The sequence below is a fragment of the Pollachius pollachius genome (genome assembly GCF_949987615.1).
Source record: "Pollachius pollachius genome assembly, chromosome: 13".
Taxonomy (NCBI): domain Eukaryota; kingdom Metazoa; phylum Chordata; class Actinopteri; order Gadiformes; family Gadidae; genus Pollachius; species Pollachius pollachius.
Window position 1 is genome coordinate 13,935,804 of NC_136946.1, and position 23,709 is coordinate 13,959,512.

The following is a 23,709-nucleotide window of genomic DNA, read 5'->3' on the forward strand; positions in this document are numbered from 1 at the left end:
GGGCGGTTGATTGGTGAATTTCCTTTGAATAAATTACATTTGATATGTTTGGGGACGAAGGCAAAATTAGCATTTTGAGGATTGATTCTTTCGACCGGGTCACAGGGTAATGGATAGGCCTGCAGGCCCAAATTATGTCCGTGGATCCTTTAAAAAAAACTTAGACTTCCTTATCTTGATCAAATATAACGGTATTTGGTAACGTAGACTAGGCATATAGAAAGTGTCGTTACTATGTGTATTATTTTATGTTGACCCACGATAATATATTTATAAATATGTGTATGTTCACATATTGGACTTTCACCACAGAGTATCAGACAACAACGCATTTCAATACAGACCCCTTTATCATCAAATAATGTTTAGAATAAAAAATAGAACATCGTTTCGATTCAAGTTTAATCTTAGAATTTCGATTCTGGTTTTGTAAGCATGATCATAGGACGAAATAGGAATACAAATAAAAATGAAAAAATATAAATACAAAATAAGTAATACGCCGAGAATTCTCAGTTGATATTGTAGGCTACATTCCAGGATTCAAGAGCACCTCTCTCTCGCAATTTACAATCGTAGGTCATCTGTAGTAATTCAATATCAACAACATCATCATTATTGGCATAAAATAATAGGTGTGCAAATGTGAATACTTTCGTTTATATAATAAATTCATTTTATAAATAAAAGGTCTTGAGGGTTGACCCGGTCCGTTGCGTGAGACTGCATCTCAAAGATATGTTCAACTCAACTCATACAATATGGAAAACCTAGGCTGGCCTACACATTTATAAAATGTATAACAATGCTAAATCCGTTAACTTAGGTCACAATATTGAATAAAAAAGAACAACACTAATTTAAAAAACATATACCAACTACAAATATAGAAATATACAAATAAAAAATGCTATTTAAGCCTAGATAATTATTACAAAACATATATAAATGTTAAGAACGATAATGTGTTTTTTTTATTTAGACTATGTTTCTCCAAGGAAACGTCTTTAAAAGCCCGTTATCGAAATTTGACCTATTTTTAGTTTTTTATAAACTGAGCAGCCAGTCAAAGCCAGGAGTATATTAAATAGTTTTAAGTTTGGGTTTTGTATTGATTATTTAGTGTTGATAATATTGGCTACTTGTTTGCTTGGTTATATGTTTCTGTAAAAAAATATCTGCATAAATGTGTCTGTTTGACGTTGAATCCGTTATATGAAACTGTGTTTGGCCATACTCTCAATACAACTCATTTATAGCTTTATGTATTATCCACATGGACTTCTATGCCTACGTATACATCTGCCCGATGTCGCATTAGCTTACCGGTTGCTTGGTTTGTGGTAACGGAGCATTAACAAACAGTTTCTCTCTCGATAAACATCGACATACAAATGAGAAGGCCTATCTATAAAACAGTCAATGGTGTTTCTTCCATAAACTGGATGGTTTAGCCCAGGCCCAGCTTCTATACTATAGTGCAAACTCTCCCTTTCTACAGGAGAGGAATGTATAGCGAGAGCAGTATTTAAAGTGTCGCTATCGTCACAGCACTTGTCAGAAAACCTACATGTACAGTGCACTGTCTTTGTGATGGACCATCAGTTCAATAGACATTCACTTCACAGTATATCCTTTCCCAAGTGCCGGCTTGTTTTGGATGTAGGATTAGATTGATGTAAACACAACCTGTCACAAGCGTTTAGAGCCTACCAATTTTTTAAATGTACAATTGGATATTGTAAAAACTTCTAAAATAATTTGCATTTTCTTTATTTTGGCCTTTATTTTGGCCTTTTCAATAGTCTTAATAGAGTTCAACAGGCTTAAGCAACATTTTCGTCATAATAAACTATAACAAGCTTAGGGCCTAGCTCAACTTCTGCAGTTGTTCAACATAGGCAGTAGGCTTTCATTCTGCAGGCATACTGACAAAGTATGCCCCACATTAATCAAAGTTGATACTTTAATACCTATCCCGAGGTCCTTGCTACAGCAACAAGTAGACCGACCTGTCAAAAAAAGATAGCCGTCATTCACGCAAGGATGACTTACTGTAAGTGGATAATAGTCCCACTGACCCAGTCCATCCCTTTCTCTCTATCTCCCACCCTCTGATACATTGAATACATTGGCAGCAGACTGTAAATTTAGATATCATGTGAAGTTGTCTTACCTTGTAACATTATGTTGATAAATTGCCTCTTAGGTGGTCTTCGGAGTATACGGGTATGCCCATGTGTGGGGTACCATTCGCTTCTGCACGAGTTAGGTGAAACAAAGGGAAATTTAATGAAAAACATTCCCTAGCTAAATTAACTTACAGCAAGTGGTGGCTCTTGTATATTACATTTAAAGATGCATACTTTATTGAAGAAAACAAATAGACAATAGAAAACAAAATACTTCATATGTTAAACGAAAAAATGAATAATACACCTAACAACGTGGTCAGGCCTCTACATTCACGAGCTGGAGAATATTGTTGGTCAAGTTGGAGCTACAGGATTCAAATAACTGAATTAAACACAAAAGTATTCAACATGGAAAAATAGAGACAATGATTGCCAAATATTATATCTTAATATATCTATTTAACATTTTATTATTTTCGTGGGGCTTTCGCCTCGCTTTAAGCAGTTTAATACCACGCTTGGTGTTTTTCAAATGGCTTTGTGGCATTTCAACAAAATTGTAGTATCTTGTTGGGACGTCCCTGGGTGTTGACCCACGCTAAGTGCTCTCCCATCTCCCCCAGAGTTGGGCAGACGTTGGAGATTGTGAAGTCCAAGTCCGGGGTGAACTCGAGGTCACTGCGTCTAAGAGATATGAAAATGTCGCCTCTTTGGAGAAGGGCACGCCTTGTTGTTTAACAAAGACTGTCAATGCCCAAGATTAATCAGAAACAAAATGGAAACGGTGTCACTCTGGGGTCAGCAGAAGTTATCTCTGTTTAGGGCCAGGAATACAATGGCGGGGAGAAAAAGGGGAAAGAACGCTTTCAATATTTCCGAGGTTTGTCCTCGTCTTTCACGACGCAGGGGCCTTCTCCGAGTGGACAGTTAAGGATAACTTCAGTAAAGTCTCTTTGGCTCAAAGGGAATTACACAGTTGTTCACGTTGGATTTGTTCTGTGCGGATATGTGAAGAAACAAGTTGTGAAGATGGAGATTTGCGTGACACTGTGGGCAGAGGAGCAATACGGTCAGCGGCTGCTATATTTATCTCATTGGTTTATTGTCTGCCTTTTCTCTTTTCATCTGGATCATTTTATTCTCCGGAGCGTATGAATGCATATCTTCATATCATAGGAATGTAAGCATATTTGTTAATATTGAACTCTCCCTCTACGTATTACTATCTTCTACGGCTTCAATCCAAAATATATGTATAATTCATATAACAATAATAACAACCATCATGATAACCATAATAATAACCATAATAGTAATAATAACAGATATAAAAAATAAGCACAATACCTGTTATTAATTCATACTTGGCTACCCCTTATATATTATTCATATTTTCATAGAGGCCTACTAAAGCAGGCCTAATTGCTCCAGCCTTTTGTTGCATGAGGGTGTCTCTGCACATTGTTTTACCCGATTTTGGAGATTTCATTCAAGGGCTTCTATTTTGGACACTAATTACTTGCAGGGAAAGTTGTGGTGCTACGGCGTCAGGTCATCCACTTGTTATATGATTGTGCGGTGTAAATCCCACTATCTATCTTGCTATCGAAGGACCAGGGGGCTCGCACGAGGGTGTGCTGCTACATGCACTTGTTCATCCAAGGGAAAAACACAAAACGAAACAACGTTTTTGATTGGGTAGAAAATAAATTATATCTCAGAAAGATATTTGATTATGGTTGCAGTGCGTATAGGTCCATTGCTCTGTAATATATGTTAAAACCGAGGAGGAAAAATCGAGTTATCTTTATTTTTGGTAGGAGAAATGGTTTATTAATGACGTAATGCGTAAACCTCTTGGATTGATGTTGCCTGAGCAACATTGTGTTTAAAGTCGAGCTCACGAGAAGAGTAGGGAGTCAAAGGTTTCTTAATATCGTTATATAAAACCGGCTGCTCGTAGAGAGTCTCTCTCTTTCTCTTTCAGATCAGTAAAACATATCTGTTTTTTTATCATTTTATTTAGTTATTTTTAATAACGTGACAACGTGCTAAAATGACTGTCTCTTTCTGTTCTGGTGTCAGTTAACAGCCTCGTGTGTAGAGCTGTGCACGAAGACGCACGCTAACCTAAAATTCATTAATGTTCCATCAGAGATATTCTTTTGTTTGTGAAGAAGTACATTCCCATCCATAACTTTGATTTCATGGGGATGCTGGATTTTCTCGGATATAGGGCCAAATCAAGGTCGGCGGACGCTGCCCATACTTTGGTCCATGCAGTAAACAAGTCGCTTGATTGGATTTTCTTTATATACTGTGATTTAATAAGGAAAACACAAACGTAAGCTAGTCCGAGCAATTTTCGTTGTGCAAAATGCCATGCTTTCCATTGGTTCCTGTTTACATGATGCCCACAGGAGACACCGTGATTGGTGGTGCTTTACACGTGACCAGACAACTTTGTACATTTGACAGGGAGTAGGAGGGTTTTGTGGAGATCAGAAAAACGACAGCGCGATAAAAATTAGTATTGTTGCACTTCACAAATTAATGACCATGAGTTCCTATTTGATAAACTCGAACTATATCGAACCATCCTTTCCTCCATGCGACGAATACCAACAAAGCGGATACATCCCCACGCCCGGGGATTACTACGAACGGCAAAAAGACACAGGTTTTCCCCATCACGACGATGCATCCTATCCGAGGTCAAACTACACAGATCCGAGCTACGATTACGGCAATGTCCCCACCAACGGACTGGAGGATTTCAGCGAGGGGCATCACGCACAGCCGCAGCCCGTCCCCCAGAGCCACGGTACTCGCCTGAACACGGTTCCCGAGAGCGGCGCAGGGACGAACACCAGCAAAGACTGCAGCCTCGCAAATGAGCCATATCCCGGCGTACCAAAGGGCAAGGAACCGGTGGTCTATCCATGGATGAAAAAGGTCCACGTTAGTAACGGTGAGTTATCGTTACAGTTAAATGGTAGAACCACAGAGAGCCGACCGCTGGAACATACGCAAACCCATTGAGGCAGCACTAGTAGCGCCCCTTACAACAGCAATTTACGACTATCGAGCAGCAGGGTCGGTAATTAAGGACCCTCGTAAATTTTATTGCCTGTGTTCGTCTGTCTGGGCCATGTGCCTTTGTTGCTTTTTAACCTAAACTACCTCTACGGGTGGACCAAAGCCAAAGTATGATATTTAGTCCTGCTGTTTGGTTAATCATTTGTACGCTTAATCTATCCCTGGGTACGAATTCTAACACAGACGGCATCGCCAAATTAAGCGCATTTCTGCGCACGAACGTGAGAGGACATGATGCAAAAAGTGGGATAGTAATCGCCATTTATGTCACATCGTCCTTATAGTCTTTCATTTTAGATAGAATCTTGGGAATTTTTTTGTGGAAGGAAAACCTTTCGCTTCACGTAACACCTGCTTGCTTTGCATGTGCATGGTTTTTGCAGTCAGTGCCAGTTACAACGGAGGAGTGCCCAAGAGATCCCGCACCGCCTACACTCGCCAGCAGGCTCTTGAGTTAGAGAAAGAATTCCACTTCAACCGTTATCTGACCCGACGCAGGCGGGTGGAGATCGCGCACACCATGTGTCTATCCGAACGCCAGGTGAAGATTTGGTTCCAGAACCGGCGAATGAAGTGGAAGAAGGACCACAAGCTGCCCAACACAAAGATCCGCTCCTCCAACACAGCCTCGACTTCAGTCTCTGGAGCCCAGCAGCAGCAGATCAAAACAGGCCAACAGCTCGTGCCTACACCGTGCGCCGCCAGTCTATAGTGCGTGAACCGCAGCAAACCCACACCACAACACAGACTGAGAATGCAAATTACAAAAGTGGAAATTTTTGTGGACCGACTTTCCGGTGTGTTACACATGTTGTAATCCCCCCCCCCCTCTTTTCCCAAACTTCTGCCATTGGGTTTTACAAGTCCATCGTTCCTTGAAAACCACCTCTGCTCCTCGTTTGTCCTCGTCATATAAGCTTGAAATTCACCTCTAATCACCCAAGACGGCAACTGAAGTGTACATGTATTTGTTTAATTTTATGATACAAAAAAGTGGAACGCACGTTCAAAGCAAGGACTTGGGTTATTATACAGGTTAAATGAAGTGAGGCAAACGTAAGTCATTTTTTATCAGTATTATCATTTTTTGTATTGCTCATGGAAAAGTCTAATATACTTGAAAGATATATAGCAAATCTCTAGGTCATGCAGAGTAACATTGTAGTTTTTTTTCTGTGTGTGTAAGAGAGAGTGTGAGTGAGAGTGAAAGATAGATAGTGTGTGTGTGTGTGTGTGTGTCTGTCTGTGTGTCTGTGCGTCTGTCTGTCTGTCTGTCTGTCTGTCTGTCTGTGTGTATGTGTGTGTGTGTGTGTGTGTGTGTGTGTGTGTGTGTGTGTGTGTGTGTGTGTGTGTGTGTGTGTGTGTGTGTGTGTGTATCAGAGAGAGAGAGAGAGAGAGAGAGAGAGACAGAGTGTGTTGGTTTACTGTTGAATGTAGCCCAGGTGACTTTTGCATCTGATGTATATAGACAAATCACTAAGAAGGCACAATGAAAATAACATTTTGTCTTTAGAATTATGTTTGTCGTTCTAGTTAAGTCGTGATAGTGTACCACATGTCGTGCTGTGTTCTAAACTGTGAATATCTGTATGTTCTGTCGAAATAATTGTCGTTGTAATGTAGGCTAAATAGCTGTTCTTGTGAAATAAATATATTCTTCACTGAATGATATGGCTTGAAAAATCTGCATATAGAAATGGCGCACATCAAAATGCTGAATAATTATAAACGGGCCAATTGCATAGGATAATATATTTTTTCGTTTTGTTTTTTATTTAGTATTAGGGCATCGTCCGTCCGTTTTATCACCTTCGTTGTTTTGAGTAGTCAGTTTGTGATTTTTTGTAAGGGTATTAAAAAAAACCAATTGATATTATTTGCTACTTTAAACGGTGTCTATTTCATTTCAAACATGAAGAAGAGTTACCCTCCTCTGTTCTTAAAATATAGCACGGACGATTTGTCTCATAAGAGGCCACACTCATTTGTTCCATTCCCGATTGTTGTCTTTTTCTGTCAACTGACTTTGTAGCAATATCTGTCAACACGTTATTATAAGTATCCCTAACAAAGTTTATAGACGTTTTCATCGAATAAATTATTGAATAGTAGTTGTTGTAGAATAATTTGTTTGTTCTTATTGCAGAAACAGCTTGAGGTGCTAATTCTCCACTACTCGCGTTAGGTCTAAACATCGAAAGGGTTTATAGTGATCCAGCAAACAGTCTTTTTTGGACACTAATTCCATAGCGAACATAAGTGAACTAATGTTTAACTGTTGTTTGCTACCTGCTACATCCAAACAATAGGAAGTTCAACCAGAGGACACAACCGTCCCTGACCAATCAGCGGCGCGTAGCCCTTCTCCTGACCCCTGACCTTAAGACACGCACAATGTTCATATCATACATCAGTGCAATACCACTTTGGCTTTCTTCATTTCGTGTTTTCTTCATCAAACAATGCCCTGAAAAAATGTGTAGACCTTAATGTCTGACTTGTATTTCTAAACGTATTCATTTTCCTGCACATTTCTATACAGCAGTGTTACGGAAATAGTTTACCTGATGGCCAGGATACATATGTACAAACAAAATGCATTTCAGCCCTCTTTTTAGCTAATGTATCTTTAGGAAATACATTGCCGATCACCTTGCACGAGGCCTAATTGAAAAATCCTATGGGCCATAAACAACCGTTCTTGGCGTGAGAGTCCCATTGCTGCGTCATTTGCATTTATTCTTTAGTCATTATATGAAATCGTCATATAATGGCCACTAACTTATCATCTTCTATTGTCAAAATCATTCAGGGCATACTTTACGCACAGACATAGTTGTAGGGATGTGCAAAAAAATTGCGGTTGACCTGATTGGCACCCATTTTACGCAACCTATCAAGATGTCGAACAAGTTAAATTCAAGATTTCCACTCATTTTATACCACAATGGAGGTCACTTCCAGGGTTCTAAAAATTTAATTCGCTCATCCACGTGACTCGATGAATAATGAATGCCCTCGGGTCAGAAATAGATATGAAATTCGGCCGTAATTCCATTTGAAGTGATCCTCGGCAGTGTGCGAGATACAGTTCTGGTGATAAGCTCTCGGTTATTCCTTCGTTCTGTTGAAGAAGCCTTCGTGACTCTGTGTGAGTATATTTCAGATTCTCAGCAATTCCTTTGGGACTTTAAAATGATGTAGTTTCGGCTAACCTGCACGTAAGAGTAGGCCTAACTAATTAGTTGCATGTACAAAGCAAAACAAAATGCAAACCAAAACAAAACGATAGTCTTTTGGTGCCGTGTGTTATGATCATCGCACGTCCATTCATTTCTTCCGGGCGACTAACCATTTATGTTATCATCATGAAAAAAAGGGACAAACAAGACGTTTAGTAATAGATGTTTTGGGTGCTTAGCTAGTGTCTGCCTGATTTTACATAATTGAATATGTATATTATTGTCTTGTTAGCTGTAGCATAAACTGTTTATAGCCTGCTCCTGTGCTCAATGATAATGCCAAATACCAAGACACAAAAATCTAAACGGGGGCTTCAAAATATGAACATTGGTCTTATAAATATGAGGCCCTAAATGTAGGATATCATCCAATAAGAATCCACTGTGTGACAAACAAGCTGATAAATTCGATTACAAAAGCTAAATCACATGGCAACTTGTTGAACAACATAGGCCGAATTTAAACAAATATAGCTTATGCCTCACTAATGTGAGGCTGTTTCACCTCATTAGTAGGCCTAATCTTTATTCATTTGATTTATGTGTAACTTAGTGTTAAAACTTTAAAAGTACAGTTAACTGTTATTTTGAAGTACCATGAAAGATCTAAAAGGCTTGACCACATAAGGGACAGAAGACTGACAATTTGGGGGATTAACATTCCAACGTCTTTATCATATACGGATTATTGGTGATATTGGCATTAAAATTGTCATTACTTTTATTATTTATTAATATATTATTGGTATGATTATTGTCTTTATGATATGCTATTATTATTACTATTATCATGAGCCCTAATATTAAAGCGGAGCCTGTTATTAGCATCATATGTTAGTACCTGAAATTCTAGTGGTCTTATAGTTTCTGTAGTTTGAAATAGAAAAAATACAAAAAGCTAATACAACACAAACAACACAAACAAATATTAACTCTTTATTGAAACTAGTTAAACAATCCACATGAACGACTCACAGTACAAACATTGAAACGCCTTCAAACTCTCCTTCTGCCATTAAACAGTGAACCAGAAGGGCACTAGATAAACTGTTGAATTTCACATTAGCCTTGATGTTGGCGGTTGTAAACCTTCGAGTAGCATTTATCTTTTGTGGAGTTTATCGGTAACCTAAGCCTACTCGTTAGACCTCCGGATGTCAACATTGTGGGGAGATATGTAGCGCTCTCTGGCCGCCATCCAAAGAGAGAATGGTGACAAGTGGTTTGCGCCTTTAGTTCCCTTTAGTTGTCAGCAAATATGCATTTGCGATTGCATATCTACCTCTTTTCAAACAACGGAGCAGTGTTATAAACGTTCAAAACAATACGTTCAAATTATATTTGCCTACGAATTGAACCACAGTTAGGGTCCAGGTCTTATGGGTCTTATAAGGTAGTGTATACGTTCTTAGGAATAAGATTGATTGTCTGTAAAACAAATGTCCTTGATAGACTATGTGCCTTCTTTTCCACGACTTCTGGATTTTAAACTTCACACTTTGGTTGTCTCTCCCCGGGTCAGGGAAAAGTTCAGGTGCGGTGGCGAAAGGCTGCGTGGGAGTATAGGGTCTGCTTTCTGTCCTGCGTTACGTCCGCCAAACATTCTCCAGCGCCTCCAGCATTCTCCAACTTTCCTGTTTAGTTGACGATCCTGGATAAACACATGGACCGCGATTAGAAAAAAAGTACACAAATACAATAAAAGAACAAGAAAGTACAACCGTAACAACGACATCCAAACAGCATGCTCCATAACACAATCAAGCACCGCGTAAACTATCTAAATTGTATTACGCGTAAACTATCTATTACGCGTTCGGTGCTCTCGGCCGTTATATTTGCATTGTGAAGATGTATTGAAAGATATGCTCTTCTCCAGCCCGTGCCTTTAAAAGTTTACTGCTCAACTTGTAGTTTGAGAAAACAAAGGCTGGTGTGGGAGTGGGGCGATGTTCATGTCCGCCCAGAATGATTAATAGTTGTGGCTGGTCTTTTCCACGCCTGCAACTCCATGTTGACGGGAAATAAGCGCCAAACCTTGCAGAGAGAGAGAGAGAGAGAGAGAGAGAGAGAGAGCGAGAGAGCGAGAGAGAGAGAGAGAGACGTCTTCTGGTCAATACTTTTTGGCAATATCTCAAGAAGCTATATAGGTCAAAACATTTATCCAAGAGGTCAAATAACCAATGATGCAAAAAATTCAACAAAACATATCCATAGTTAGGGCAGACTCATATAGATATGGTTGGCAGGTTATTGGCCGATAAAAAATACCATACAAGATATGATCCCATTAATAGCCCCATTTTAGATATCGTATAGCCTATACTCTTGGCACCGGACCGCCATCCCCCTTTGCACCGTCTGTACTACTACATCACTAAGATGTTCATAGGAATCACGCAGGTCAATGTAGGCGGAATGGTGATCCCTGTTATACTACGTGGGGTCACGGACTCATGTTTGGTGGTCACGTATTTAGAGCTACACTCTCAGCCCACCGCTGACTGACAGAGGCTATAGGTACATGTACCACTTAGGACCACCGCGGCGCACGCGTCTTCTCAGAAGACCCAACAGGTAATGCTATTGTGTGCTGTGAGTTATAATGGGTCCGCATCACGCACGGCGGTAACTGAGACACACACAGGGCGTTATGACATAACGCAGGAGTAAAGAACGGGGGGGGAAGCATTGAGTACTTGCTTCAGGCTTTTCACTGTAGGTCCTTGATTTCCTAAAGAGGAGATGTTGTAATACCCTAATTAGGGCACCCTAAAGGGATGTTTTGGAAGCTACAATCCTCTCCATCTTCTTCAGTACGAATTGTCTCACCTCGAAGCGCAAACGTACTACTACTACTACTACTACTACTACTACTACTACTGCAAAAGCAGTCGCTGCGACTGCGTTTAAACTGCAGATAATATAGCAGGTATAGCACACTAAGCTCACTTACCGCTAATGGCCAGTAAATATATGGCACTTTAAAAGCGACAGAACACCCACTCCTCTGAATGGGGCGACATGTGGAAAAAGCTGCTGCTGCTCTGCGAGAGACCCGCTCCTCTTGCCAGATACATTGTAATGTCATGTAACCCTCTTTTTTCTCCGTCCAAACGGATCCGTTTCTCCTCGGGGGCAACGACTGCCTCCATTAATGATTCACGGACTCAAATAAAACGGATTTAAGTTGACGTTGCGTCACGTGAGCGGACGCATAATAATGTTCCGTGTTATGGTACGGGGAGGAAAAGCGTTGTCCCGATGCGGGCATATGATGCTGATTATGTGCGAGTTACCCCCACTTTCCGCGAGGGGGGTCTGGGCTTTGTTTTAATCGAGAGAAATAGGGAGATACGTTGAAAGGGAGGTGTAGGAAGAATCGCGGTTTTTGTGGATGGTATTTTACGGCTTTCACCGACGGATATGTTTTTTCCACGGGGACAAAATCCGAGTCCATTCGTTGGGAGGATGGATTTTATTTTGAGGTATTTCCGCCGATTGTTCATTATTGTCGTGAGTTATGGCCGCTCGAGGTTGGGGTCAGTTGAAAAGAGAAGCGGCTCCTCGCCTGGGTGCAAGAGGAGCCGTAATAGGAGGCTATTAATATCAGGATATCTGCAGGTATCGAGGATTTAACAAATGCACCTTAACGTAGCAAGCTTTTCAAATCAATTATAAACAGCTCTCAAAAATGTACAGCTTATTTATTGTGATCAGGATTGCAAATGCCTTGTACTTGCATTCACAAGGAGCGCAATTATTGTAAATATATATTTGCAATATATAATTGAAGACCAATAAATTACCCTACATTGTTTTTGAAAACAGACTCGGGCAAAGCATTCATTGGAACGCCAGTCCTACAATGTACCGCACCAAGGCCTTAAAGTCCTTCCTACAATTGTGCAATAATCTTGTCTCTTTACATGGATTAGTGGAGTAAATGATAAATCAAACACGAGCCGGTTTAAAAAGTAAGGGAAAGCAGTAGGATTGTGTCGCTCCACGAGGGAAACGAGTATATAATGGAAGACGGAGTGCCATCGAGGACCGCGCGGCCGCGCTGAGGTCACGACGCCCGCTTGTGATTTATGGGCGCGGGGACTCAGGGAAGCCGCCGCGCGACAGCTAATGACTATTCGATCAATTTCTCAGCATAGTGGTATAGGAAATACACGAAACAAAAAAAATATATACATTTAAAAGGTACTCATAAAAAATAAGCACAAGTTGTGTTGTGAGTTGTGTTCAGTGCGAAGCTATATGTGATTCAGGTTGTTGTTGTTGTGTTAGTAGACTAAACAACGCGTGTGTGGCGCTATAAACGAGCTGGCCCTTACTAAAGAGACTTGTGATTCAGACACATTTTTTCGTTATCTTAGTTGCACTGATAACAGACATTATTGACTATTTAAGCAACCAAAATATAAATAATATAATCCCCGGGCTAATTAATTGCTGTAGCGTATTTTGTTCGAATTATCGCAACACTTATGTGTAAATAAACTCCATATATAAACAGTGCATTAGTTGACCTATATATTTGATTTGCTGGATGTAGGTACAGGCCCAAGCGGCGTTGAAGCTTATGGCTAGACATACGAAGCATGAATTTAAAACCGAAATTAAATTAATAATATCACACATATTATCGCAGTATAAACTGTTCAGTGTTTGTGCGTGTGAGTGTTAGTCTAAGTGCTCTGACTCTTTGTTTCAGACCGCTGTCGAGGTGAACGCAGAAGGCCTTGGTACGATCGTCCAGAGAGCCTGCTTAGCCGCCGGTAAGTCCACACGCCCAGCTCCATATCTGTATCGATTTTAAGCTATGAACGCTCGGTGATAATATCCTTATTCAATTTATAATAACGCAGCACGCGCGCCCGCCAAGGCGCTCACAGGGAGAGGCGCGCGGCCTCAGCACATCTCCTCCCCGCTGCAGCGGAAGAACCGCGAGGAGGCTGATAGCAATAATCCCTTCTCGTCCACTTGTCTTTGTCGCGCCATTCATCACTATAAAAATGACGAAGGGAATCGTACCTCTTAGAGCGGGCGCCTTACTCCTCGGAAGATACTTTCTCGGACGCTCACATGGTCTTCCCCCAAATATAGTTGGCTATTTCCAACTCAAGCAACCCCTTTTTTTTTACTCACATTTTCAGAATAAGGGTAAAATGTTTGTGTCTTATTATTCAGCCCCGGCAATGCAACCCACTTACTCCTTTGACATTTAACCCTTAAGCTATAGTGACTTCAAAGAGAAACACGAATCAGCATTTCACCAAAAGACAACGGAGTAAATAATTATACAAATGCCCCCGTACTCCTGTTAGGAAAAGCCACGTTGGCTAAAAAAAACCTAATGCGTGATTTTTTTTGTCCCACTCGCCCTCCCACGCCGGTGTGCTCTACTTTTTAATTGTGTCGTTGTGTCTCCGTCCCAAAACCAGAAGGAGCTACTGACGTGTTTACAGCCTGAAGAAGCGAGAGGACATAAATCTTGTTTTTTTCCCTTTGGTCTACAAAAGACACCATTAACATGCAGAGGGATTCCCCGGCTGTCGGCTCCCCTCTCTCCCTCTGATACCTCTCCGCGCGTGCTCCTCCGTCCGCCTTATGAAACCTTAGATTTGTATCGCCAAGCTTCTGGTAGCAGTCGTCGTTTTGAATCAGGAAATAAAACAAATTCCATTCAACTTGTTCCTTTCCTGGATGACGCCTAGGTTTTTTTTGTTGGCAATCCGATTAAAATATCCCCCCTTAAAAAACTAGAAGCGACCGTGTCCATTAAAGCCCGTTTTGTGTATGAAAAGAAGGATAGAGCAGTGTCTTGGAGGGCTTGGTTAATGATTAATCGGTGAATAGAAGCTCTGTGTAATCCCTGGGAAACCCTTGTCAGCGGTTGCTCCACGCTGCACTATACACAGGCATGCCCTAATATTTCCTCGCAGAGCATTTAATGCAAAGAAAACACATATTTGCAGTGGGCTCGCGTGCATTGTTTTTTTTTTCCATATACACTAACTGATTTAGTGGGTGTGGAGAGGCAGTCACTTGATTTGAACATAGCGCTGCTTAATTTGCATAATTGTTCTTGTCTACGGTGACGCTATGGTTCGGGGGAGTTCACTGTGAGTGTGCATGGTGGACTTGTGAACGACGACATAGTCCAGCCTAGCCCTGGCTACGTTAAATATGTGTATGAAGCCCGGGTATAGCTCGAGCAGCATGTGATAAGTTCAATCGTCAGGGCAGATAGCGCTTATCGTCGTGACCCGAGTGCTCACGCCTGCTTTCGTAATCTCAGTTTACCCATCCACGTCAAACAGGAGAAGGAGAGAGAAAGAAAAAAAGGAAAAGGTGAAAGGATTTTGTTTCTCCTGCACGAGGAGTCCTCCTGGTTCCCTGCCTTTTTTGTGTTGTGGTCGCCAATGCATGGTCTATGGGTCGCAGTCTGTTGCTGTTCAACCCCAGCTGCATTTACCTAAACTTTTATCTGGATTACTGCTTTGATCGATTTGGTCGCTGAATGAGAAATTATTGCGGCGTGCTCTGCATTCGTCGTCAGAGGATAAGGTAAGCAGGCCAGGAATAGGCTCCCTCGGTTGTAAATGGCAGAGTTTGTGTGTCTTGCGGTGATTTATCACCGTATGACTTACATCTCGGTTCAGGAAGAGTTCACACAGTCAGGCAAGCAGATTTCTCTCGCGTGGACCGTGGAGTGCACAGAGAGCTCGTCTGTCTTTTGTGTTGCTTTTGTTTTTTAAGGAAAGATTTATTTTGTTACATATGAATATTCCCGGTGTCTATTCCCGATGATCCTTTGTGGAGCCGATTTAGTCATGCGTCCAATTTGCACACAACGGATTAGCCCACCTTGGCCACGGCAGAATATGGGTTTGATTTTTTACAGATTTGTCGGTTGTAATTGAAGTTTTACTGCGAACATGTTGTTCACGACTTGCCATGCCACTTTTACCTTTTAAATATATAATTAGATACTATCTTTGAAATCGAGTAGGCATACTAAATGAGCAGTCGTCGTTGCATAATAATGTAATTTGTTAATGTAATGCCCACGGAGTATTTTGGGGTCGGACAAGCTTACCTTACCTTAACCACAACGAGTTGTATATCTTTGTATTTGTTGGAGATAAGGGCTATTTGGTCTTATTTTAACTTGTTTACTTACTTGATTATATGATAGCAGTTTTGTATTTCAGATATATTTGATAATAATCTAGCATGTTCACGGTTTACATCTGACAAATAAAGGCCTCTTTGACTTGTCATAAATCATAGACTATGGGCATTAAATATATGCAATGTTAATTTTATTATTGTTATTATTATTCTCAGTAGTATTCTTAGTATTACTAACATTAGTAGAAGCCTATGTTTAGTAGGTTCCCCAGTGTTGTATTAGTTGGATTATATTTAAATGTCTATAACTAGAAACAAGCCGTTATTATGGTTTATTATTTATTATTAGTTTAATATTTTAGATCTATTCGTTATTTATACCCTGTACCTTGCCGGAGGAGATAATGGGAATCATCTTATTCAAACAGGCCTAGCGGAATATCCTGCTTTCAAAGAAAGAATCTTGTGTTATGTCGATCAAGATTAACGGTTTTATCGTCAATAAAATAACAGCATATATGGACATTAGGAATATATATATATTTACTTATTTGGGTCCTTCACGTGTAGATTAGTCGGGCATATAGTTTCTCTGTTTGAACACAAATCCTGACTGGACTGGTAACTGGGCCGCTCTTTCCTCGTGAGTTGTCTCGGTACGGTGACCCCCATATATCACTGAGACTGGCCACTGCCACCGGCAAACGCCACTGATTGAAGCCATTGTTACGAGCCTGCAAGGAAAAGTTCACCGTGGCCGCGGAGACGCACCGGTGCAGCCCGGTTTTTCAGGTTTCGTTGCGGCGCGTTCACTTATCTTGCAAAGAACAAAAAAATACTTTTGCGAATGTTTATGCTTCGCGCCAGGTGGCCGTGCAACCAGAGCTCACTGTTTTTTTTTGTCACGATAGGACGTTTGGTTTGTAGTTACAAATAATAATGAACCGTGTGTAAATTGCATGTGAGGTGTAAAGACACTTTGAAAGTGGATTGAGATCAAATAATAGGCTGCATCGTTAAAAGCACTATACAGCTTATCCATTTGGACTAAATTATGTATGCATTATATCCATGGATGTTCTTTAACATTATTATCTACGGTTATCCAGCGATTGATAAAACTGTGTTCGCATTTGGATAACATTGTACCAAAATGATGTTGCAAAGTTGTTATAAGATTCAATTGGTTAAAAAAAATAGAAAATGTGAAAACGGTGTAATGCACAGATGGTAATGCACGGTTAGTACATGCCTTTGTGCCCTCCTTAAGCCATAAGGTAAACGGTAATATTCTACAGGGCTGTTGGCCCTATCTTGCCTCCATAGTCTCCCGTGTCATGCCTGTATTGAAAAGTAAGATGGATCGCCACCATTTCTTCCCCTCACAGTGCTTCTTGTAACCCTAGGTTCACCCGAGGAGGCCATTGGCGGAGAGGCGTCACGTGATCAGAGGGTGCCAATGTTATTCTACAAGGGTGTCAAGACCCTGTCAGTTTCTGAAATAAATATTGGGAAACGGCGAGATGCAAAAGGCAACCTACTACGACAGCTCCGCAATTTACACTGGCTACCCGTATCAAAGCGCAAATGGCTTCAGTTATGATGCCAATCAAGTCCAATATCCCCGGGCTTCTCATGTGGAAAGTGAGTACCATCGACCTGCATGCTCCCTGCAGTCTCCCGACGGCTCCGTGGCCTTGCAGAAGCAGGGGGAGATGGCGGAGAGCTGTGACAGAACCTCCGCCATTCAGGCGGCACAGTCCACGGTACATCCCGAAAGCAATCAAGCACAGGTGTCGGTGTCAGGGCCTCCTCCTCCCCCTCCTCCTCCACAATCTCCCGACGCTGTCGCCCAAAACACGAGCAACGGGTCCAACCAGCCGGCTTGTGTAAAGAATGGCTCGCCGACGTCATCGGCACGCAGCAAGCAAATCTTTCCCTGGATGAAGGAATCCCGCCAGAACACCAAGCAGAAACCCACCAGTAGTACCAGTTCAGGTAGGCCCCACACCTGGTCTATGACACCCACAGAAACACGCGTGCAGGCCCCCACGCCCAAGCGCACGCACTTACACGCAAAATCACTCACACACACACACACACACACACACACACACACACACACACACACACACACACACACACACACACACACACACACACACACACACTCTCACACACAAACACACACACACACTCCCACCCACACACAAAAATACACAAAAACACACACTCTACACAGTGAAAAAAAAAAGTGTAGTAATTGCAGATACACATGCATGCATACCCACGTACGAACGCACACACACGTTCGGCATGCAAACTATTGATACGATTCAGTACTAGTGAATTATAATGGGCGGAATGATCTGTAGCAAATCACTCTCCCGTTCCCTCTCCCTCTGTCCTGTACTTGACCCGCTCTTACAGTAAGCACACAACATTATGCAGCCCCCCTCCCTTCTTCCCTGCGTGTCAATAAACAAACAAAACAGTTGTCGCGTTATTTTCATTTGTAAAGATCTTGCTGAGTGGGGCGGTAGGCACTTGTTTACACATGGAGCCTTCAGTTCGCAGATAGATTCCCACGACCCCTTCACTGTTATCGCGTGGCTGTGGAGTGAGGGGTGGGGGGGGCGTGTGGGGATTTTTATTAGCTTATAACGGAGCAGATTTGTATTTCAAACGGTATGACGTCATCACAGCAAGGAGATCGTTGTAACTTTTCCCAGATATTAACCTACATTGTCAGGATATTACAAGAGCAAGAAATGAAATTCCTTTTACCCTAATAATGTTGTCCAATCCGTCTTCATGATACAGCATCTAACGTCTGACTTCATTACGCAGTTAAGCAATACAAAATATATCGGCGATTAATTGGTATTCATTGAATTAATAATATTGGTAATTGTGCTGAATGGAAACCGCATTAGCCCCCAGCCCACCTTCTCTAGATTCACTTAGCCCTCCTTTTTTTTTTATTAATATATGTTTTTAACGCAGACAAGTTATACAATATCATGGTGCCTTTATTTTGAACAGCGGCCGGTAAAAATGTATTAGAGCTTGGCAGTCTGCCATACACCTCTCTGCTCTTGCAGCCAGATTCCAGCCTCTTGGAAGGTGAGGCTTGTCGGTTACGAGCAATGGGAGCTAACTTTATGTACCCTGAGGAATACATAACGTATGTGTTCCCATTACACGCGCTTCCACCATGGGCTACAGGGAGAGATGGGGGTCAAATGGCTTCCAAGTGGCTTTTTTGAGGTCATGTTTTTTCGGAACGAATTTTATAGGCTACAACTCGTGGCGGTGTCGGGTGCATCTTTGTGATGTGTGATTAGTTTGAACGTGAAAAAGGCCCTTCCACGCGGATTATATTTTAAATGTTAATTGGCTTAGTGGAACCCTGTAGATAACCGCGGTATTTAACAGCAGGAAGAGGATTTATCAAAACCTCATGATGGTACTAATGTGCAAGCACAGGCATGCATGCACACACACAACACACACACACACACACACACACACACACACACACACACATACACACACACACACACACAATCAGATGATTCAGGTTCTGTTTGAGCAATCAGGCCCAGCGAATTTATCTTCAAAGTATATGATTCATTTCTCTGTAAACCTCACGGTTAATACCCTCCTGACTTTATATTCCTCACTGCTTGTGTTTGATTGTGTGATTGTGTGTGTGTGTGTGGGGGGGGGAGGGGGGGGGGGGGCGCACGGGGTGTGTGGTGTATGTGCGCGTGCGCGCAAGTGTGCAGGGGTGTAATGTATTATTGACTAACATCCCCTCACTTTCCCGCCCTAACAGTAGAGAGTTGCCCCGGAGACAAGAGTCCACCGGGGTCGGCGGCGTCGAAGAGGGCGCGGACAGCTTACACGAGCGCCCAGCTGGTGGAGCTCGAGAAGGAGTTCCACTTCAACCGCTATCTCTGCCGGCCGCGGAGGGTGGAGATGGCCAACTTGCTGAGCCTCACCGAGAGACAAATTAAAATTTGGTTCCAGAACCGTCGGATGAAATACAAGAAGGATCAGAAGGGGGTGGGGATGATGCCCTCCCCTGGCGGCCAGTCCCCGCGCAGCCCCGGGGGGCCAGGTTCCGCTAATGGCGGAGGAGGAGGATACCTCAACTCTATGCATTCTCTTGTCAACAGTGTTCCTTATGAATCCCAGTCGCCGACGTCGTACAACAAACCACACCAAAATGCATACGGTATTGCGACGTCATATCCCCCTCCGTTGAACAGCTCTCTGAACAACTGCCCGCCCTCCCAGAAGAGGTATGCTGGGACGGACTCGGCCACGCCCGAGTATGACGCGCACCCTCTCCAAGGCAATGGCAACTACGGGACGCACATGCAGAGCAGCCCTGTGTATGTTGGCGGAGGCTACATCGATTCAATAGCCAACTCTGGGCCCTCCGTGTTCGGTCTGACGCATCTCTCGCACCCGCCGTCCGCAAACATGGACTATAACGGAGCAATCACAATGGGCACCAACAGTCACCACCACGGAGTGTGTGATCCGAACCCGACATACACAGACCTTACGCCGCACTATTCTCAGGGAAGAATTCAGGAAGCGCCCAAACTGACGCATCTGTAGCGGTGTGGCGCAGCCCGCCCCATTGTCTTATACTTCCAGACAAATTATGTATTTCTTTCTCAACGACCTCCTTGTCTCTTTCTCTCTGCTTTTAGTTTTTTCTATAGTTTTTTGTGTGAAATAGCTTAGGAAAAATAATCACGCTTGCTTGAATTCGTCTCTATTTACTTGTGTCATTGTTCCACAAAAGCATTATTTGTGCAGTGGGGGGGAGGGGGGATGGGATGAGGGGGTGCGCAACATTATATGCATACGCCTATTTAATCTTTTGCCGTTGTTGTTTTAAAGCCAACAATCAAACAGGGTATTATGAACATATTTTTATGCTATTCATTTTTAATGTGAATCTGTCCGTTGTTTTTATTTATCCGCATTTGAAGAAATTGTGTTTTGCATTTTGTTGCACGTGTGGAAGGATTATAGGGAACCACGAGCCGGGTTCACGTGGAATGATACATTTTCAGAAGGAGGGTCTTGAGCTTACACATGACCCCACCCCCTCCCCGCTTGTTTTGTTCATATTGACCTTCTTATGTTATTTATTTTTTTATTTGAAAAATAGAATAGTTTAGTATTATTTGGAGGATGTAATTGAGCGTATAGCGATCCGTCCCAATTCATAGACCTACCTGTAGTTTCCATCAGTTACTCAGCACCAGACTACTTTATGGTCGCTGCTATGGTTCTTTGTGTGTGTGTGTGTGTGTGTGTGTGTGTGTGTGTGTGTGTGTGTGTGTGTGTGTGTTTGTGCGCGTGCATGAGTGTGTGCGTAGGCGTTTTTTTGGTTTCTTGCAGGAGTTTTTATTTTTCTCTAAGAATGTAAAATCAATCAATCATGCAATAAGGGTGGGAAGCGTTACACATGAACAATTTCTTTTATTGAACAGAGAGAAATAAATATCCTCTTTTTTATTTCAAACATTCCATGCTGCTCCAGTTTGAATAAATAAATAAATGAATTAAGAAATATATATAGATTATCTTCAGTCTTAATGTGATACGTTGCAAACGTTTACTTAAATGGCCGACAGTGTAAAACATCGAAATAAAAAAATTATGCAAGCATTAGAATATGTCAAAATATCGAAAATAATTTAATATTTTAGAGAACAATATAGAGACTCACAAAAGTAGCTCATGCCAAGCTTTAGGTATTGATATGAGGTTTAGCATCCAAAGCTAAAACAACACAATTTAAATGGCATCTTTCAAATGAGGACACGAATGTACACGTGTCTATCAAGAAAACGTTTTTTTATTTGGTTGAAATGAATTGACAAAATGTTTTTTTACATCCACAGAAAAGGCTGGCAATGTTAACTAGGCCTATTCTTAAGCCCCTGAAAACGCTCACGTAGCATTCACTCCGGATTCTTAACTGCGTGGTCACAGTCACAACACTTCGCAGGACCTTCTTGAATATCTGCAAGAATAAGAGAAGCATAATGAGAAATAGCACAAAAAATAAGAAATTTAGAGATCCCTTTAAGAAAAGCCTGACGCGCTACAAAGACCCCACTTCAATACTATGACCCCTTACTTCATTATTTGGTCAATTCCAACGATAATGCTGAAAACTGCATTTCATTTGAAATGCATCAAGACTCTTCCAGCAAAGTTTTCAGAAACGAACCATCATTCAAAGTGAACATATTTTAGGGCAATGCTAATTCAATCAACTATAGGCGACATAAGCAATGGGCGACTGTAGTCCTACATCATTTCTCAAATGTAGCGAACCAGCCTGTGTACCAGAACATTTATTTTTGTTCAGAATTGTCATTCTGTTGTGGTGCTACTAAATTACACAGCTTATTATTTCCAAATGGCATAGGCTGGCTTCTTTCGTCCTTTAATTATGTGGGTGTTTGAATTATGTTTTAAACGTGTTATTACATAATCTACTCAGACTTGCTCATCATTTAATGTAGCAACTGTTCCTCCATTGAAAATGATTGATATTGGAGGGCATGAACATTACTGCCCCCAACATATGGTTAGCAGGGGAACCTAGAACAATTGAACCATGGTGTGCCTGTGAAAAGAGATGATGTATATGACCAAATCTGGATCCAGCATGCACTCACACGCTGTTAAGCACTCCGATACAACACAACAGCGACGTCCAACAAATATGTTACAAGCACAAATACAATTATGTCCATTTTTTATTTTTTTATTTGATCAAATTCCCATTCACTTATTATTGTCCAAGACGCTGTTAGGAAAACTGTGTAGGCCGACCATGTATCCACAGAATGCCTCCACCCACTCCCTCTCCCTGCACACAAAGGCTTGAATTCCCAACGCTGCTTTATCTCAACCCAAAGATAAAGCAACAGCAGCCCTAAAGTCACCATCATTGGAGTAAACCTAAAATAAAATAGAACGAATAGCAACGAATTCCCTGAATACATTGACAATGGAAAGCACCGTTACTGCTCCACCTACCGTGCGCGCATTGTGGCTCGTCACAAGGTAATCCTTGCGCCAGGTTGTTCGATTATTTTTATAAACATATTTAAAGATGTCCCTCCAGCTATACGCCGCCTATTACTGAGAACAGAGACTGGTTCCAATCTGAGTGACCAGTGTTTCTCGCTACTTCCTGGCTGCATTTGATCCGAGAGAGAGTTAGAAGCCTTAAATGTGTTCTGAGGGCACCGAGCTGTCAGACCTTTTGGCGAGTAAGATTGATCGCGTGCAGGCTTCCAGGACTCTTTGTTTGGTATATAAGCAATAAACAGAACGAGACCTACCTCTTCTCTTCTTTCCCCTTTCCCACTCACTATTTCAGTTTTTGGGAGAAAAAAGACTTGATGAAAAAACATCCTAAAATGTGGCTTTCCCAGAGTATTCAGTGGCAGCCATTACACAGCATAAACACGGCGGGGTGGATTTATAGTTAAAGACAATCTCCATCAGCTTTACATCTTATTGAAGTAAAATACTGTTTCAAAATTGTTGTTTCAGGTCAAAATAACAAATATACCTCAGAACGATACGAATCGTACCTATTGCTAGTGCATCCAACACCTTTTCCTGATCTATCCTGGGTCAGAGCACTCAATTGTCATGTAAAGATGCCTATGCGACTGCAGATGTATAATATTAAGAGAAAATGGTAGCGGACTTCCATTTGTGTTATTGTGTCATTTTGTGTTATTTACACTGCACTTTGTGTTATTACTGCATGTATTACTACATGCATGGTTCTTACAGTATTTGGTTGTATATTCACACACTGTGCTGCTTGAATACACCCTTTGTGGGTGATATGCTACAGACAATATCAGTAGCTAGCATCTCTCACGTGTTGCTGCTAGATATTTGGATGAAATGTTATTGACCTTTCTTATAGTCAATGGATATATCGGGACCAAACACATCTCACATGTCAGTCATAAGAGAGAAATATGTAATTCGGTGTGTAGGCCTAAGCTATGCAGTTT

The 23,709-nt window shown here is 41.7% G+C and overlaps 2 protein-coding genes and 2 long non-coding RNA genes across 7 annotated transcripts; 2 read left to right on the top strand and 2 right to left on the bottom strand.

Moving 5' to 3' along the window:
- The first annotated feature begins 4,648 nt into the window (after positions 1-4,648).
- Positions 4,649-6,190, top strand: hoxa4a (homeobox A4a). Its single transcript, XM_079749658.1, has 2 exons — positions 4,649-5,106; positions 5,618-6,190. The coding sequence occupies exons 1-2, from the start codon at positions 4,689-4,691 to the stop codon at positions 5,944-5,946; spliced, it is 747 nt and encodes a 248-aa protein (XP_079605784.1). The 5' UTR covers positions 4,649-4,688; the 3' UTR covers positions 5,947-6,190.
- A 3,225-nt stretch (positions 6,191-9,415) lies between these two features.
- LOC307085166 lies at positions 9,416-14,405 on the bottom strand. Its single transcript, XR_013812350.1, has 3 exons — positions 14,067-14,405; positions 10,363-10,513; positions 9,416-10,127 (listed from the first exon to the last, which is right to left on the bottom strand). It is a non-coding gene; the product is annotated as an uncharacterized lncRNA (long non-coding RNA).
- hoxa3a (homeobox A3a) lies at positions 10,512-21,091 on the top strand. 4 transcript variants are annotated; one of them, XM_079749853.1, is made up of 4 exons: positions 10,512-11,964; positions 13,200-13,263; positions 17,029-17,620; positions 19,464-21,091. In XM_079749853.1, the coding sequence occupies exons 3-4, from the start codon at positions 17,146-17,148 to the stop codon at positions 20,255-20,257; spliced, it is 1,269 nt and encodes a 422-aa protein (XP_079605979.1). In that variant the 5' UTR covers positions 10,512-11,964; positions 13,200-13,263; positions 17,029-17,145; the 3' UTR covers positions 20,258-21,091. The 4 variants fall into 4 exon arrangements, with proteins under 4 accessions (XP_079605979.1, XP_079605978.1, XP_079605980.1 ...); XM_079749852.1 differs by lacking the exons at positions 10,512-11,964; positions 13,200-13,263 and adding an exon at positions 14,643-15,055; XM_079749854.1 differs by lacking the exons at positions 10,512-11,964; positions 13,200-13,263 and adding an exon at positions 14,643-14,839.
- On the bottom strand, positions 20,941-23,536 carry LOC307085167. Its single transcript, XR_013812351.1, has 2 exons — positions 22,709-23,536; positions 20,941-21,680 (listed from the first exon to the last, which is right to left on the bottom strand). It is a non-coding gene; the product is annotated as an uncharacterized lncRNA (long non-coding RNA).
- Between the last annotated feature and the right edge of the window lie 173 nt (positions 23,537-23,709).

Coding starts and splice junctions, on each gene's coding strand:
- hoxa4a (XM_079749658.1), top strand. CDS start 4,689: ATGACCATGAGTTCCTATTTGATAAACTCGAACTATATCGAACCATCC. Junction 5,107..5,617: donor AAAGGTCCACGTTAGTAACG/GTGAGTTATCGT, acceptor TGGTTTTTGCAG/TCAGTGCCAGTTACAACGGA.
- hoxa3a (XM_079749853.1), top strand. CDS start 17,146: ATGCAAAAGGCAACCTACTACGACAGCTCCGCAATTTACACTGGCTAC. Junction 17,621..19,463: donor CACCAGTAGTACCAGTTCAG/GTAGGCCCCACA, acceptor CCGCCCTAACAG/TAGAGAGTTGCCCCGGAGAC.